Here is a 19,447-nt window from a genome sequence, read left to right on the forward strand (position 1 = left end):
TCTCTGTCTGATAAATTGTGAAAAGGAAAACATGTAACAATATACATACTGAGAGACTGCATTTCATTCAACAGCTTTATAAGCAGTACTCAGACAGGCTGGCAGGTAGTATCATCCCCAATTTACAGATAGGGATTGATGTGCAAATAAATCAGAAAGATTCCCTTGAAAGAAAAGCAACTTACCCCAGAACAGACCCAAACTTCCCTTTGACTGTTCTGGGTGCCTAAATAGGAACTTGCTGAGAGAAGAGGTACCCAGAACGCAGCATGCATCTGTTTCTGAACTGTAAGATCAAAGGCCTCCCAAACAATTGTACCAACAGTTTGATACCACAAATTGGAGAATCAAGAAGATAATGAGAAGTGTGCAGGTGGCCACTATGCTATCTGCAACAAAGGCTGAAGAGCAGAGGAGAGCAGAATACAGATGAAAGTGCTGCTCTATGGAATAATGCTCCAAAGGGCATCTATAAAATCTCCTTATGGGACTGTCCAGTCATCTTGGTCTGTAATACAACCATGGTACAGTCCACCACTCCATGAAAGTTCAAGCAGACTTTTCCCCTTCCTTTGGGTCAATTCAGAGTGAGACAAATATGTATTATTCACAGACATAAGCATTCCTGTTCTGACTTGTATCAGAGTCCAGCCCCATTCTAGAGACCACAGGTCTTCCGCCTTCCTCAGTTTCTTCAGATTTGATTTAATCTACAACAGCAGGAGTTGCTGGGAGGAGAAAAACAGTAGATTGAGGGTATTTACTGATTCCATTCTTAGGCTTACAATAGGTAAACCTTCAGGATAAAAGTTCCTCCAGATGTATCTTACTACAAACATAAGGCAGGAGCATCTAGAGCTGAAAGGTTGTGCGTTATAGATTATTTGTTGGTTCAGTAAAGCCCATCAGCATGCCAGTGTGTTACCTGCTCCCCATGCTTGCAGACAGACCACATTTTCTGTGTATGCAAACTGCAAGAGCACAGAGTAATACTGGAATACTCCAAGATGGAAACTTGGTGTAACAAAAGTCTGCAGAAATACCAATGGAAGCAGAATTACATACTTCACTGCACCTTCAACCCACCTGCAATTCCAAAATTCAATCGCCTTGAAGAAACATAAAACAACAAATGCTTGAGAAATCAAACCCATTTTTCACTACACAAAATATATGGTACTGCTTCCTTTGAAATCCTCCTCCTTCTTGCTGTGCTGGCAAAGTCCAGAGTAAAAAATATAGTTACTGCCTTCTTTCTACCTATTAGTGTAGAAAAGAAAAGTGATAGAACTGGGAAACAAACCACAAGTTTGTCCAGACAAACAGCTGTCAATGCCAAGAATAAGGTATTTCAAAGGTCAGGAAATACTGACAGACGCAGCCTCTTGATGTATCATCTACCAATTAGCCGCAGGCCCCAGCTGCATATTAACTGCAAAATATTCGGCTGAACTAATTTTAACATACAAGCATTCTTCTTGTTTGTTACTCATCTGGGCCAAGTACTTATATATAACATCTCACATTCCTTACAGCAAGCTCCCAGCTTTCCCACTTGCAAGAAGTGAATCAGGACTCATTAGCTAAAACTGCTAAAAATTACATAAGTACACTGACATCTCTAAGGTGTAACATCCTGTCTTTTTTTATTACCTGCAGCCACAGCTAAAGATTTAGGCTGTCTACACTACACAATGCACTCTTCTGCAAAGTCCTCCTCATCCAGAGGGAACTATTCCAGCAAAGATACTTCCACCTACTCGCTCCACTCTTCAGGAAAACTGACTATAGTATTATAAAAGGAAAATTGTGCTGCCCTTAACAGTTCTCTCATCTGGGCTGTCTGGTTAAACCACAGCAAAGCTTGTTAGTTATATATTGTCTTAGAAACAGTAATCTGGAGAATAATTCACCACCCAATTCATCAGTTTTGGATGGGAAGTCAAGAGAGGGTGGGAGGGCAGAGTTCACTGCATTTCTGACTCCACTGCCTTGTACTGCACATAGCTGTACACACTTTGAAGGGAGGATACCACTTTAATTAGGCGTTGCTTTCCATCCATTCTGTATCTGCCTAAGTGGCCAGGCAAAGTGCAAAGCAATGAGAACTTGATTAGCTTTCAACAAGCTAATAATGTAATGCTGACCACCCTTAGTGATTAACCTGAGAGGCTTACCAGAGACAAATGGCTAGAATGAAAACATTTTAGGCTAACAAATGCCACCATACCTAGCAGCCACAGTTAACATTTCATATATTTCACACCATTTCTGCCAGACATCCTCAGCCTCCCCGCCTGCTGTTTAGAGGCTTAAATTTCACAGTCCTTAAAAATGAGGGTGGGAGAAGAACATGCTTAGTACACAGAATGAAAGGCAGTTTATGCTTTAGGACTTCTTCCTTGCACTTACCTACACTTGTAGGAAATATATCCTCATTGTTGATTTGCACCTCAATCCAGTCCATGAGAAGATTCATATACTGGGGTGCTGGCAGTGCTGTGGGCTTCTTGTACTTCATATCGTCCTGCCATCGGTACTCATACTTAGGGCCTCCAGACATCACTGGGCAGGTCCTCTCTGTGCAGAATTCACAGATAGTTCCATAAATGAGGTTGATCCTATTGAAGAAGTCAACAACATGGACCGCCACCCAGTCATTTTGGTCTTCTCCGCTGGGCAACTGCACAGCCGCTTTCAAGTCCACACCTGAGTTCAGAGAGGCCTGAGCTCGTTTGTGGAGTTCAAACCTTTGGGTTCCAGGTTCAAACTTGCGTTTTGGGCGGAAAGTCTTATCTTTATTAAAGACTTGCTTGAGTGCTATGGACATGTCTGCTAATCTTCTGCTCTGCAGCAGCTGGCAGAAAAACACCGCTGAGATTTAATGCAGGTATCTGAAAACAGTTGCTCCCTATCGCGGGTCGTCCAGGCTCTGCTGGTTTTCTCAGAGAAGCTTGTATCAACTTCAGAGCAGTCTACTAGCTCTTTGTCTTGAAAGCCTTCCCAAAAGGTTTCATGTCCCTGAGGATATGGAAACAATATACATCAGTGGTAAGCTCAAGTCTGGCCCTGGCAGTTTGTGGCTGTTTTACCATCATTTTCTGGTAATTATGAGCTGAAAAGCAAATATGTAACAAGCTAGCCTTAAAAATTGGCCAACCCTTAACCTGATGAACATTTAAAAGAAAAAAAGAAGAAAGCCTTACTTTTTAAAGTATTGAGGAATTAACTTCTCTGTCCTGTTTAAAATATTTACCCAAATAGATGCTTTTAAGTTATCATGAAGATGGGAATTCAATAAATCTTGTATAATTTTCCCATCTTTAGATAATTTTTAAACCAACCTTTTCATTTTACTGCATTTTTTTACAGTGACTGCATACCATACATAATGTATGTGTAAGTTTAGTAGACAAAATACTATGTGACAATTTAGAAGTCCTATCTAACTGCTCCTGAAGTGACCCATGGTGCCTCTAAGCATTCGCCATAGCTTCAGTGCTCTTCTCTGTAGGAAAAAAATCCTTAAGCAAGATTTTTCCGTATTTGTTCTCTATTTTTAATTAATGAACGATTTGTTTTTGCAGACTCATAGAACCTAGTCAGAGTGAAACCTACAGTATTGCACAGAAATAATTCCTATTTCCCACAGAACCATACAGAGACTGTTATTTTTCTTGACCCACCTTCAGGAATTCAGCACTGGTCTTAATTTTCTATTGGATTGTGTAGAATGATGAGAAAGTGATGGTGAAGCTGCCACTTTCTTTACCGCTCTATTCATCTTCTCTACAGGGGAATACTTGGCATTGCCATTCTTGCAAAAGGAAGAGCATAGACTTTGCGGTTGCTACATCTAACCTACTCTAGCAACAAAGAATGGTTTTAACAGCCAGTCTGACTGAAAAAATAAATTACCGCATGTCGTGGTTTAACCCTAGCCAGCAACTAAGCACCACGCAGCTGCTCACTCACCGCCCCCCCCTGCAGTGGGATGGGGGAGAAAATCGGGAAAAGAAGCAAAACCCGTGGGTTGAGATAAGAACGGTTTAATAGAACAGAAAAGAAGAAACTAATAATGAGAATGATAACACTAATAAAATGACAACAGCAATAATAAAAGGATTGGAATATACAAATGATGCACAGTGCAATTGCTCACCACCCACTGATCGACACCCAGCTAGTCCCTGAGCAGCGATCCCCCACCCCCACTCCCCCCAGTTTATATACTAGACATGACATCACATGGTGTGGAATACCCCTTTGGCTAGTTTGGGTCAGCTGCCCTGGCTCTGTCCTGTCCCAACTTCTTGTGCCCCTCCAGCTTTCTTGCTGGCTGGGGATGAGAAGCTGAAAAATCCTTGACTTTAGACTAAACACTACTTAGCAACAACTAAAAACATCAGTGTTATCAACATTCTTCGCATACTGAACTCAAAACATAGCACCGTATCAGCTACTAGGAAGACAGTTAACTCTATCCCAGCTGAAACCAGGACACCACATTAGAGCCTTGAAGAGTATTATCATCAGCAAATGTAGGCAATGAGTAGGTGATAGGGTAGATAGAGGCTATGACAATTAGACTTTTGTTTTACTACTGCAGGTTTTATGTTTAAAGAGAGTGTAAGCATTTCATGCTGTGCATTGTTTAAATTAGATAACACAGTAAGTTTTAAATTCGCACAGCACTACAAAAACCCTACCCAATCAGTGGCTGATGAATTCTCATCATGGTATTATGTATGCTCCACTGTTTCCCTTAACAGAAATCATGTCCGTGAAAATTCTACTAGGCTGTGTGGAAAGCACTAAATTCTTCTGAAGACAGTTGCCCAAAGCTTTGCTGAGGGGCAGAAAGGAAGAGAAAAAGGTGCTTCTTTTTTATTAAGCACCACAAGAAAGCAACACATACCAAGCAAAGAGAAATCTGGTGTGCTAGACACCATCCCCACACAATAGAATGTAAGTGCCATAAAAAATCCTCTCCCAAATAGCTGAAAGATAAGCATCCACCCAATTTGCCAGGAAGCAGCAGCTAAACAAAACCAGCAGAGAAGTGCTTGGTTTTCGTTTTGCTGATGGCATGATGGAGGGATACTCCAATCATGAGTTTATAAACAGTCATTTTTTCTGTGCCAGCATAATATGATAAGTTCAGGGATGAACTCCAGGGAGACTACTGTCATATCCGACATGCCCCTTGGAATAATGTTCAAACCTGGAGATCCTGAAACCTGACACAGGTCAGGGAAAGAAGACTTCAAACAAAACTAGCCTTGGAACAATTTAGTTAAGTGTCATTGGCAGAAAATGAAGGCACTTTAAAGAGACAACTTTGCCCTACAGTTTGTGTTTGTTACTAAGACCCATAACCTCCAGCTCTCAAACGCTCTGTGGCAGTCAGCTGTTTATTTAAAAGCCTCTCAAAAGAACAGGTGAGTACTGCTGCACAGACTGAGCTTGCGGTTGACACACTTTGTGATGGCATGGAGCCGATGTCCCAGTTTACAATACTAAGGATGTTAGCTCCAGAGTTTTACAGCTCAGGTAACTAATTTTTTCCCACTCTAATGTACCTGGCACTCTTATGTGGCTACTTTGACTCCCTTCCTCACCTGTAAATATTCACCAGAACATGCAAGGAGTTTTTATATAAAACAACAAGCTAGGTACCAAATAAAACTCATCTTCAAAAGCCACATCTTGAAGCACAGTACTCACTGCTGTTAAACCTTTTCCAAGAAAAACAGAAGACACCATGTTTTATAAGTTATTTTCTACTGAATATGTAAACATGATTATTCATATTAAACACGTACTCTTTCCCACTCCTCTCCATACATTCAGTAAGTCTGCATAAAACCAATTAATACAGAGAAAAAGCAACCAAAACATTCAGCAAACAACTCATGAACTCAAGTCTTCTGTGTACCAGGAGTCACATGTTGAAATTGTCTGTGAAAGCACACATACATCACGGTCAAACTCAACCCAAAGACTAATCCAAAAGATTACTCTACTATGCAGCCAGATGAAACTGTTCTTTAACCCACCAAGGAAGAATCAGAACAAACAAGAATCTCCTATACATTTCCTGTCTGGAGAGTCTCCTGTTCAGTGTCTTGCAATAAAAGCTAAGGCTCTTCCTCTTTCACCTTTCTATCACTTTACACAATACAAAACTACACTATCTTTGCAATGCTGGACTGCAGAAGTCAAACTCACTGCTTAACTTCTCTTAGAGACTTAGCTCTCCTAAAAGCTGATTTTTTTCTCTCTCTTAAAATGTGCCTGAAGGCTGTGCAAAGCCAGGGGATGGATAGACTTGCTTTCTCATGCTTTTTCACATGCAAGAATATAAAATAGAAAAGTCTATGACCAGAATTTCACAGAAATACTGTGGTGAATCATCCCTCTGAAATATTTTTTTGCATCCTGCTTCCTGAGGGTATTTGTTGTCTCATTAACCCTTGTCTTCACTCAAAAGCTAACAGAAATGAATGAACAAACAATTAATTTTGAGACTCACCCCCTCACTTCTGAAACACACTGCTTTCCTGCAGGTTACACAGTTGCCCTTATTCCCCCCACTCAAGCAACCAGCTCATTTAGGCTTTTCTAAACAGTTACAAACAGCATCACTATTACTTTGCTGGAATAAAGAAGCTTTCACTTTACTGACAAGAGACAAAAGAACAGGCTCACCTGATTTTCAGAGGAGATCAAACACAGACACTTCAGGTTTGGATCCTTCAGAGGCTGAAGCTAATGGGAAAGCTCTAGCCAGAGTCTGTGGGCTCTAAAAGCATCTTTACTGCTTAGGCAATGAAGTGGCAGTAGTTAATGGTAGGACGGCCACTCCTCTGCTTTGGACTAAATCACTAAGCTGTTGCAGGAATTCATTCACCATTAGACTTCCAACATGCTGCTGCACTGTGTTTGAATGAACAATCACTGATGAGAGGTTTGTCATTACATCCGAGATCACAAACTGTCAATTAAAACTTTGTGGTGTTGGACTTACAATGCAAAGCTATTGCTTCAAAATCACATAGCATTAGCAAATGGAAAACTCATCAGATAACCTCAACAACAAATGGTGGCCAAAACCTCCTGATTTCTGAAGCACTGAGAACGTAACTTGGCTTGCTGGCCACCACTTTCACTTCCATGACAATTTTCATCTGACGAGAATGTGAAACACTCCCAGTTTCATTATCTCAATTGGTCTTGGGAGAGTTACTTCAGAGATGAAACACTGTGAGCAATGTTGTGGTATTAGTTAGATTGGATCATAAGTCCTTGAAATATGTGGTACAGTAGTACCCACCCTCCTTCCACATAAAATTAAATTTGACTATTGCCAACATATTTTGCAGTCTCCTCTCACATCATAGTAATGCCAGCAGAACTGCTCTTGACTTATACCTGTGTCAAAGGGAACAGAAACCGGCTTCTGACCTTTTACAACAGGTCCTAACTATACAACAGGATATAAGGAGTGGCCTTGTGGGTCATGGTGGTTTTGGCTTGATGGTATACAGTCGGTGTTCTGGATGCTCTTCTGAACTAGATGCTTAATATATGTCTGTCCTGGTATGGGCAGCTCAGAAAACTCCTTCCAACACTTCAGCTTCTCTTCTTTCTTTTCAGAGCAATGTATTTCTGAACACATGTGACAGTCACCAACAGCTTTCCTGAGGGACTATTCCATGGCATGAATAATGCAGTTGGGTGAATCCCCTTGCTGGCAGAGCCAGTGTAAGGATGGTAACTGCAGATTTGGAGATGAGCTCAGAACAGAGAACCAGACCCTCACAAGCTTCATCCATGCTGTCAGCACCACAGTTATCAATTCTGTCCCCAGCCTTATGTAGAAACATGCACATAGAGAGAGAGAAACTCAGTTGAAATATCAGATATACCAAGTCAACATATGGAAATAATAAACCAGTCCTACCCATGCAGACACCACTAAAAAAACCACCTACAACAAACCACACACTATTACCACCATCATGTCTGAGTCACTGCTGAGTTAAAAACATACTAAATCATTTCATCATATACTTTCTATTAAATCACAGATAATAAGAATGTTAAATGACACAGTTTATAAAGACACAGCTTTCATCACAGCACTCTAGTGAGCATTATGCAAGCTTTAGAGGGCTGCTGGGAAGGTAGCTGGTATAATTCCCATTTTATTAATCAATAAAGTGAGGAGACATGACTTCTCCAGCATCAAACACACAGTAAGCTGTCTATACAGCAAGACACTGTCTGAAAACCAACTCTACATCAGCTGATTTTTACATTTTTCCTTCCAAAATGTAGGTTTCCATTTTGAGCACTTGCATAGTCAGATCCAAAGCCAGCTGAAGCCTGTAGGAAAGCACACACTTGATCCAAATCCCATTAAGGTCCAACATTTTTGAGACTTCTCATGTTTGGCTTCATACTTCACTATCCATACAAGGGGCCATTTTACTCCAGCTACATCAGACAAGTGGGGCAGCAAATACATTATAAGGAGGCACATACACATACCATGCTCCTTTCTGATTGAGCAAATGTGCATTTTCTACTTCCAGGCTCTTGTTTGAGAGGCAGTATTATACTATACAATGAACAGGTTCTCTGTTTAACATGCTGAAGTACAAAGAATTATTCAGTAAGGAAAGGCCTGTTCTGAAATCTGAAAACACCCTTCCTATCTACAAAGTAAAAATCAGCCAAGTGAGTAGGAACAATAATATTCTGTGTATCTTATTTACATACTTCAATTTGTGCAGTTCAGGTAAGTTTTACCTGAAATCAGAAGGAAAAAAAAATGTTGTACAATTATTTGTATTCATAGTGAAAACTTCATGATATGAGAAGACATTCTTCATAGGCAAAAAACCCTCCCCTTATTAACCTATAATGTACACAAGGAGATTAAGATCTGCATTATGGTTGTGCCAGAGTTGAAACAGGAAGGAAAAAGGATCAAAGCAAATTTAGGTTACTGAGAAAATGTCTCTCAAAAACAGCATACACAAACACAGGAACAAGGTTCTGAGGGTCAGTGTGTTTTTTCCTATATTCCATCCTATCCTCAACAATCTTGCAAGTACCATAAAGACTAATGTCCCAGAATTAAGGGTGTCCGATTATTACTGTAAGACTTAGAAGAAGTATTCACAGATATGTTTAAACAATGCCTCAGTTTCCCAGGTGCTGGCTTAGATAGCTTCTTCACAGCTTCTACAGTGAAAGTTTTCAGGTAGAACCACCACTATAAAGGACAACAATGACATGCTGTAACCTTTGTGCATGGTTTCTGTGTTATTTATATGAAATCTAGAGCACATCAATTAATACACAAAATAACAATAGTAAATGGTAGCATCCAGTGAAAGGAAGCTTACTCATTCTTCAAGAAAAGAATTGGCTTTTTTTTATTGTGCTAGAAGTCCCAGAAACTTTAGGAAAAAATCAGAATTTGGCTTAAAGTTCTCCCCAAGAAAGGATTCCTGTGGTTTCTCCAAGTTCTTCCCTTTCCTCTAAAACTACTAGGATTACCTTACACTAATCTGTATGTGACAACCACAGTAACAACACTGCAGCTTCAAGGTACTCACGTGGAAAGCACTGACTGGGAAGAAGCCTTCCATAGTCAGAAACAATTCCCACATACAGCAACATCCATTCATCTGACATGAAATAACTAGCCTTTGTTTTGTCTGTGCATGGGGAAAAAAAGGAGCAAGTGATTTCATGAGACTAATAAAAGCCACAATTGCAAAAGATCAAAGAAAACAGCATAAACAGTATTTTCACAATCGAGGTGCCAAGCCTCGATGAAGTAAATATAAATGACCTTTGATTCTTTTCTTGTTTAGACTAATAACCATTCCACCCCCTTTCTAAGTTAAAAAATTAAAAAGGGAAAGCAAAATACAACGGATAGCTGGGTCCTTTAAAAATGAACATAGTTATGTAACATGTGACAAACAATAACTAAATTGGATCAACTTCTGCCTGAAAATCTCTAAGCTATGCTAATATAATAGCAATATATGACAAAGGGAATAAAATAATGCCTTATGATTCTGCCAAAATACAGAGATTTTCATAGCAAGAAAATTGAAAAATAATGGCTAAAGATCAGGGTCAATCCCTCTGTTGTGACTGAGTAGCAATGGCTTCAGTGGGCGTCAGGGTGTTTGCAGTCCTTTTCAGACAAATGCCCTTAATCATTTTATCAGCATATCATGAGCATACCTTAGAGGCGATGTTAGGTAGAACTATTGCATTTTAGTATCCCAGTGCTTTATTTGCAACCATTTAATTCCACTTCTTCCAACAAATTTTCCTTCTACACAGACTACAAAAAGGAGAAGTCCCTCTTTCCTTTCAGGAAAATTGTTTGTACAAAACAATTAGAAGTTGACTTAAACAGCAATCATTTCTACGATGAAGTACATTAGCTGTTTGACAGCAGCAGAATCAGATATGACTGCTCAAATCTTAGGTGATAAGTGCTGTTTATTAACCTAAAAGAAGCATGCTTTTCACCATGGCAATAAAGGTTTGTGTTTTAACAGAGGACTCACCTCTCAACCAGTATCATTCTAGTGCCTTTTACAAGTATTAAATGTAATTACAACACATCTGAAGTTCTGGAAAGGTACACTGATCACCATGAAGATACTGAGCATACCCTGGCACTTATTTCTTCACTGCAAGTTTATATTGTAACAGCATCCATGGCAGTCCAGTCAGGAACATGGCCTTACTGTAGCATACAGTTTAAGGTGAACTGAAATAGGTCTCTCAGAACTACAGTAAAGAAACTGCAAAAAATGCATGGTTTAGATTACACTGAAGTTCAGCCTCAGTTCCTCTTTCATCCAGGAATTTAAGGTCTTGACCCTGTACAGACTGATAGTCATGCAGGGGTATGTATGGCTACAATTTTTTTCTGAAAAGTCAGTCCTGCCTCACCTCCACCCCTTTCATGTTGCTGCCTTCTTGCCATCTCCCCTATGATACATGGCCCAGGTGTTTATATATCCCCTTGCAGGGAGCTGTACAAGACAAAGATGTAAACTGCAATAACTAAACAAACAAATGATTTTTCATTCCAATCAACTTCTTTGATCCCCTGCTTGGTCACACAGCACAGGGAAGAGGACAGCATAAGGAAAAGTCTGTGTGGAAGGCAGACGGAATATGAAACCCATGGGAGTGGTTTTTCAGCCACAGCCACTTTAGTGAATCACAGCGTTTGTCATGATCATTTCAGACCTCCCAAACCTTTAAAGCAGGTGGGGAACTCCCTGTAGCTCAGGCAGCTACCAAGGCTAAAGTTTGACAGCATGACAGATCACAGTGAAGCATGCAGTTCTGACAGTCCCTTTGAATGCCGTTTCTTTGTTACACACCCAAGTTCTTCCAGCTCTCTCCCTGGTTCACAGGCTTTTACTGGTCTGAGCTGTGGCTAGCATATGTGCAAGCACAGTCACCAAACGACATTCTCTGTAAGTACACAAGCAGCCTCTGCTTTCAGTTATCAGGCCCTTGTGACCTGCTATGTCCTTCCACCACTAAGAAAGCAAAGCCTTTATGAGTGCATGTGCCTTGTCTCACCAGCTGCTGCTACAATCATCGCTCTCATAAACAGTTACCATACTGGTGGATTGAGTAGTTCGGCTCACTTACTGCGGTAGGAGTAGAATAGAGTAGAATAGAACCAGCTCACTAACCCTGCTTCTGCCCAAGTCTTTCAGTCTTTGTGGGTGGAGTCCTCACCACAACAGTGTATGGTTGTTACACTTTTGTAGCATGCTTATTGTTAAAAACAATATACAGAGGACAGGTGAAGGTAGTAAGAAAATTTTAATGGCCTTGAAGAAGAAGAGGAGATACAAATTAGATTACATGGTGATTCTCTATGATAACATACATTTATCTTCTCCAGCTTGTTTCATTTCTGACTCCAACCTCTTTCTGAAGATGAAATTTTGACTATGCTGCAGTCAGTGGAAGCTCTGATACTGACTTCAACAGAGCTAAAATTTTACTTTTACACTCTGAACACTCTCCTTTGACAAGACAATAAGAACTCTTTATTAAACTACAGTTGAACTTCACAAATCTCTTTGTTCTGTTCAGCTTAATCTACTCCTAAATCTACATTCTGGCTTTTAAAAGTACTGGCACAATTGAGTAGACAGTCAAGAGAGTTAAATTAATAATTTCTTGCTCACTCCTACACTTTCAGAACATCCACACAATTCCCATACAAAAGGCTAAAATTAAGTCCACTGAAGCCTGTTGAAAAAATGCCAGTCAGGTCATATGAGTGATAGGGAACAGCAAAATATGCACACACAAAAATGTGGTCTCAGACCTCATGTCAGGGCCTTACCCTTCTCCTTTGTGTACAGATCAACCAGATGGCAGGTCTTCCTGTACAAGGCAATACAATGGCTTATCTGCTAGAAGACAGCAGTTTATGCCCTAGACCTTCAAGCACTGTACTGTGCATGCAGTGGGCAAACTCAGATTTATTTTTGGTCTAAATTTTAGCTTTAGGAAACCACGTATGTGTTCTGCTTTAAGAAAAAAGTCTAAATCATATGTTCCATCTCAGTGACATTTCAGTTAAAACCACTCATTTTCTTGTCCAGGGAAAGCATGCAAAGAAACAGAGATACAAAAGCAGAGTCATGTTACATATACTGTGCTGACAGAGACAAATAATTAACACTCCACAGAGAAAACAGGGCTTCCTGCAAGCATAGATATTGAAAATAAGATGTAACAACGTCAGTCAACATCCATTCAGACCCTTTAGCCTTGTCTGGCTTCTCCCACCAAAGCTCAAGTTACTGTGCGGAGGGTGGAGAGGGGAGAGGCAGGTTGGTGACACAGTGCCTCTGCAACTGTCCTAAGAAGTTTGGGATTTCAGAGATATTTTCCAAAGCAAAGATCTCCACGGAGGCTACATCATCTTCAGTCGGTGCACTGCACCCTTTCTAACAAACACTGGTAATTCTCAACATAGCCATCGTGATTTTCTGTTCCAAAAAATTAGCTTAAACTCTATGTTGCCGAGAGACAAAATTCACCTAAAATCATGTGGGAGTCAGTAACTGAGGTCAAGTCTGACCTACGCAGCCCCTCAAATTGACTGCCAATAACTCAAAACTGAGTGGGATTGCTATGGGCACTACACACTCCAACAGGAGGACAGTGAAGGTAGCTTCAGTATTAACAAAGGGGAAACAGGATTTATTTGTCTTTAAAAAGCAGGGCTGATGAAGACAAGGCAAAATGCATAGTTCTTTACAAGTGGTAGAATATGAAAAAAAAGTTATAATTTAATTGTGAATATCTTTCAATTATTTATACCATAAATCTAAAACTTTGTCCTGAAATGGAGCTCCAGGAGCTGTAGGACTCAATCCATTGACTTTAAACCACAGTTCTGCATGGTTATCAGGAAAGCTAAGTATATGAAACAACAGAAGAAATCTTTGTTTCCCATGGTTTGGATCAAAGTGCTTAATAATGGCAGTTAGGGACAGTGGCAGCAACTACAGTTGATTATGGATGTTTTCAAACTCATACCAAGGAGACATAAAGTCAAGGTATTTGTACCTGTGTCTTTTGAAGAACACAAAAGATTTCACAGATCTGAGAGAAATGATGATTTTGTAGGTCAAGGGTCTGGTGTACTGGTAGCCTGCAACTTGGCAAGTCATACAGTGCTTCAGCAGTGTGCAGTCACAAGGCATAGCCTCTGCAGTTGGTGGTGGGGTCACAAGTGTCTAGTTGTGCGATCTGTGCTTTCAAAATTCAGAGGAATAAATCATCCACCGTGTTGATTTATATGTTGGTGTTATGGGTTTGTGTGGCGTGGGGTTTTTTAGTAGTGGGGGAGGGGCTGCAGGGGTGGCTCCTGTGAGAAGCTGCTAGAAGCTTCCCCAGCTCCAACCTGGACCTGCCGCTGGGCAAGGCTGACCCTGTCAGTGACAGTGGTAGCGCCTCTGGGATAACACATTTAAGAAGGGGAACCTGCAGTGAGTAGTGGGATTGGAATGTGAGAGGAACACCTATGCAGACAGCAAGGTCAGTGAGGAAGGAGGGGGAAGAGGTGTGCCTGAGGAGGTTGATGCCCCTGCAGCCCGTGGTGAGGCAGCAGGCTGTCCCCCCCCAGCCCATGGAGGGGAGCGGGGGAGCGGAGGCCCCTGAAGATGGCCGAGACTCCATGGGAAAGCCCGCGCTGGAGCAGTGTGTGAAGATCAGCCCGCAGAAAGGACCCACGCCAGGGAAGTTTGTGAGGAACTGCAGCCCACGGAGAGGACTCACGTTGGAGAAGCTCGTGAAGGACTGTCTCCCATGGGAGGGACCCCATGGCGGAGCAGGGGCCGAGCGAGGAGTCCTCCCCCAGAGGAGGAAGGAGCGGCAGAGACAGGGTGTGGTGAGCTGACCCCAACCCCATCCCCTGTTCCCCTGCGCTGCTGGGGGGAGGAGGGAGAGAGAACCGGGAATGGGCTTGAGGCAGGAAGGAGGGAGGGGTGGGGGGAAGGTGTTCTAAGGTTTGGTTTTACTTCCTAATATCCTTGTTTTGATTTGATTTGTAGGAAATTAAACTGATGTTGTTTCTTCCCCAAGCTGAGTCTGGTTTTTGCCCATGACCATAAGTGGTGAGTGATCCCTCCCAGTCCTTATCTCGACCCACGAGCCGGCCTTTATATTTCTCCTCATCCCACCGTGGCCGGAGGCGGGGGAGTGAGCGAGCGGCTGTGTGGTGCTTTGTTACCGACGGGGCTGAAACCATGACAGTTGGTCTTAACTTGCAGGACTAAACTGACTTGATGGCTGAAGAAATTTTTCTCCAGAGAACCATTCTGATGACCACCCTGCAACTTCACCATGTTCAACCTTATCATTTGGTCACAATGACCTACTATTATGCACAGGGGGAAAACCAGAGAATGTGCTAAATCTGTGCCCCCCCACCCCAAACCAGCCTGGAAACAGAATACCTGGGGCGAGGTAATCATCCACACTCCAGAGCTCTAAATCAGCAGTCTTACAGGACTCACTTGGAGAAAAAAATCCAGTGTTTTCTTTGCCACCTGTGATACCTGAAATATAATGAAAGCAAGTAAATGAAGTCAGAGACATGATATATCAAACACTTAATATGGGAAAGAACACTGAGGATAATAGTAACCACCTCTTTGGAGGACAGCCAGCCTCCTCTCCAATTCATGATACAACTGTTGCTGTAACAAGGATTGTTCACCTGGGGAGAGAATAGGACAGAAAAAATGTGCTGTCCCTAATGCAGTTTAGCAGAGAGTAAGTAGCCAGGACCTGCCATTGACTGGATAGCTCTGCACAGGCCATGATGCACGAGCAGTAGAGGAGCAATGCACTAGCAATATGCTGTAGGGAACAACTGCAGAACAGCCTTCTTCCCCCTACACACCAAAGAGTAACTTTCCAGTTCATAATTCTACTTTGCCTTTCTAGTGAACTAAACCACTTTCAAAGCCTTTTCTACATACTGCTTAATGCATACTGTGCTTCAGAAGGCATTTAACACAGCAAACAAAACTTCTACTCACAAACTGATCTGGAAGGAGAGTTTGGGTGTTTTTTTAATTAGTCCCTGCAGCAAGCAATTTCTAGGCAGAAGTACAGTATTTGATTACTCTTTACAGTTTGTGGTCAGAGCAACTCTCTGTTGTGGTTTAACCCCAGCCAGCAACTAGGCACCATGCAGCTGCTCACTCACATCCCTCCCCCTCACCCTGTGGGATGGGGGAGAGAATCAGGGAAAAAAAGTAAAACTCATAGGTTGAGATAAGAACAGTTTAACAGAACAAAAAGGAAGAAAATACTAATGATAATCATAACAACAACAAAATTACAATAATAACAACAATGATAAAAGAATTGGAATATACAAAACAAGTGATGCACAATGCAATTGCTCACCAATTGCCAACCGATGCCCAGTCAGTTCCCAAGCAGCGATCTGCCCCCCGCTCTGGCCAACTCCCCCCAGTTTATATACTAGGCATGATGTCACATGGTATGGAATACCCTTTTGGCTGGTTTGGGTCAGCTGTCCTGGCTGTGTTCCCTCCCAATTTCTTGTGCCCCTTGGGCCTTCTTGCTGGCTGGCCATGAGAAGCTGAAAAATCCCTGACTTAGTCTAAACACTACTTAGCAACAACTAAAAACATCAGTGTGTTATCAACTTTATTCTCATACTAAATCCAAACCATAACAATATACCAGCTACTAGGAAGAAAATTATCTCTATCCAGCCAAAACCAGGACACTCATCCAGCACTAGCTCTGAGATCAGGTTTCTGTATTCCCCTAAACCATTTTGTACTATGCCGTACTCTGCTTCTAACCATGCACAAAAAAGTTTACTGTGACAGAGCTATAGGACCAAGCTCTTAACAGGCATAAAAAGAGGAAAACGTTCTTCACTGCAAGCTAAGGATCTGGCTTTTGAAACCAAGTTGCCCACAGCTGTGGCCAGTAAATACCCAATACTACAGAAAGAAGGGAACAAAAATCATTATTCATACAACATGCAAAAATTACCAGCAGGGAGGGATAAGATGGGTTCTTTCCTGACCATTATAGCAAGCAGTTTACTCTGAAGCAAAGTAATTGAGTACCCCTTGTGGTGTGTGCAGCCATAGCTGCCAGCAAACAGGGAAAGCACAGCTGACAACCTCTGGAAGGTGCCACTTGAAGGACTCTGCTTTGAACTAGAGTGGTTCACAACAACCTGGCACTGCTCAGTTTAGCTCTAACTAAAAGCCAATTGCTGATTTTAATAAAAAATTGACTGTAAAGCTGGCAGTTTGAAGGTGAGAGTTGTCAAGGTGTCTTAAGTTTCCTCCTACAGAACTACTTTATGCAGCATGTTTCCCATAATTTCAGTAACTCCCCAACAATTTCCGACCAAGAAAAAAGAAAACCTGATAGCTTCCTGTTTCTACTTGTACACTCGTGTGTGGCACATGCTGTGACTCAAAAGGAAGGTCTCCGTCTGTCTTAGGCCCCAACCAGAGCAACACCATTACAAACTTTTAGTTGTTGGTATAACTAGAATGTCAGTAGGGAGGTTCCGTGGTGATGTTTCTTAATGAACCCTTGAAGCTTTAAGACCACCTTCTACCATACCTCATCCCATGGCCTCACATTTTCTAAAGCAGAGATGGACAGAAGAGCTTTAGAGGGAACTGCTAAAAGGCACCTAAGTCCTGGCACTTTTCCCTGAGAGAGTGTAAATACTGGGGAACATATGTTGCAGGAGAGGCTGTCTTATCAAAGACACATCCAAACCAATAGGTGGTTACAGTGATTACAGCAGTGAAGGAATTCACAGCACCTCCACTATATCACTAAACACATGCATATAACACATACACCATCAAGATTCTTATTCCCTCAAAATAAAGTAAGACACATTCACATAACCCTTAAGACATCAGAAGCAGAGGCTGGTTTAGAGTAATTATAGCAAAAAAAAAAAACAAACCAGAAAATCACTGAAGAGAGAAAATACACTTTGCGAGATCAGAAGCAGGAAAGCCATCAAAATGTGTGGAGAAGTCATTGGAGTAAACTGCCCTGCGCTATCTGCACTACCTGCACTCAGACTTTCAGTCTTCTATCTTATTAACAGCTCACTTTCAATTTGAGAATCTGAATATATGGCACTTTACTATTCACTAATATTCTGCTGCTGGAAAAGTGACTTAAAAGTATGCCCAGGAGGCCTGTAAGATAAAATCTTTGCAGATAATTTGAAGAACCTTACAGAAATCATAATTTGTACATTCAAGTTAATTGTATTTAACTAAAGAAAAACAACACTAAAGAATATCCTCCCAAAACATCACTTATTGCTTGGTCTTAGAAGGTGATTAGCACCTGAGGTTTCCACCCTACCCCAGCGCTCCCCTCACTTTTGTAGTCTACCAAGTGGCAGACACTTGTATCAGCAACACGCTTTTCACCCGTTCATCCAGACCACAGCCTAGGTGCCATACCCTGGCTCACTTCGTAGTAGAAACAAAAGTATCTGTTATATTGTTGAATGTCTCCATGCCCTGGTTCTAGATCTCTTTCCCTCTCCTGCTTCCTACCAGAAACACACATCCTGCAACACCCAGAAGATAATGGTGTTTTTTTCTTCACTATTTATTTAGCACTTCTACTACATGTGTTTATTATATTTATTTTAACATTTTCATTTATCCACTAGAATTTTACAGAATCTTTAACAATACTGAGATTGCTGATTATGTTCACACAAATTTTAGCACTTATAATTTATTCCTAAACTGGCATTAAGCCAAAACAGCCTTAGACCTATTGCCCTTTAGGATGCTTTCATCATTCTGGTTGCTACATAAATAAATGATTAGGAAATTGCATTGCTACCCTGCTATTGTTTATCCCATTTCAATCACATCTTTTGCCACCCATGCATTCCATGCATTATGGTTTTGATCCAGTCCCAAATTTGAGTAAACCCAGCTGTATCACACACAATATCTGCTATTAGAGAGGCAGATGCCATCATAATTTGAGGCAGCAATCACTACAGATCCCAAGAGTACTCCCAAATAATAATACATCTGCTCCCTAAAAAGCATGCTACCCAGCTGACTAACTGAGAAGACTGAATCCCTATCCTAACACAGCAGGGACAGAAGTCCAAGTTTTCACTAGAAAAATGAGTAAGAACCCAGGATGGCAAGCCACACAACCAATTTTCTAAGCAAGCAGTTTTCTGAGGGAGTCATTATCTTGCAGACCAGTACTCTGGCTCCAGCAAGACTTGCAACTTAGACTATAGATATTTATTTAGTAACCACTGGTAATACCCAAGGAGTACCAAGGTGCAAATCACTCGAGGGGTATCTGCAGGTGCCATGATTACAGCAAATTGGATGGTAGTTAATAGACAGCTTCTTCCATACCACTTCATGTGCTGAAAACACACATCTCAGCAATGCTATAAGATCAGACAAAGAATCAGAAATGCTTTCCCTATTGCTTTTTCTCTATAAGGAATTTCTATTCCCTCCTAGTCTTCTCTTTGTTCCAAAACATCCTCTTCATTTTCCTTGCGCTTTTTTTCTTTCTTCCTTCTTCACTCTTCTACTTAGTATTTCTCACAGTCACATCCAGGAACTGCAACAGGCTTTGGTTTAAGTGCCAGCTGAACAGCAATTTAGAAGGCTGACAGCACGCACAAAAGCAAAGGCTGCTGGCTACATCCCGTTTTGTCTCTATTGAGTTTCTAACCCTATGTTCAACTATGGAAAACAATCAGGCAAATATACAAAGATAGTGTAAGCCACCTACATTTGCTGCTTTTTATGTAACCATGTGC

General features: G+C 41.3%; 1 protein-coding gene across 5 annotated transcripts in view; it reads right to left on the bottom strand.

The window, feature by feature from the left end:
• MOB3B (MOB kinase activator 3B) overlaps nt 1-19,447 on the bottom strand; it is a 119,084-nt gene that overhangs the window by 72,514 nt on the left and 27,123 nt on the right. For 4 of the 5 annotated variants that reach the window (XM_052778294.1, XM_052778293.1, XM_052778296.1 and 1 more), the window contains 2 exons: nt 15,051-15,152; nt 2,413-3,021 (listed from right to left, as the gene is read on the bottom strand). In XM_052778294.1, coding sequence (XP_052634254.1) covers nt 2,413-2,830 — 418 coding nt within the window. In that variant the 5' untranslated portion in view covers nt 2,831-3,021; nt 15,051-15,152. The remainder of the gene's footprint in view (nt 1-2,412; nt 3,022-15,050; nt 15,153-19,447) is intronic. The other variant, XM_052778297.1, reaches the window with a different exon arrangement.

Source organism: Harpia harpyja, chromosome Z (genome assembly GCF_026419915.1).
Source record: "Harpia harpyja isolate bHarHar1 chromosome Z, bHarHar1 primary haplotype, whole genome shotgun sequence".
NCBI lineage: Eukaryota > Metazoa > Chordata > Aves > Accipitriformes > Accipitridae > Harpia > Harpia harpyja.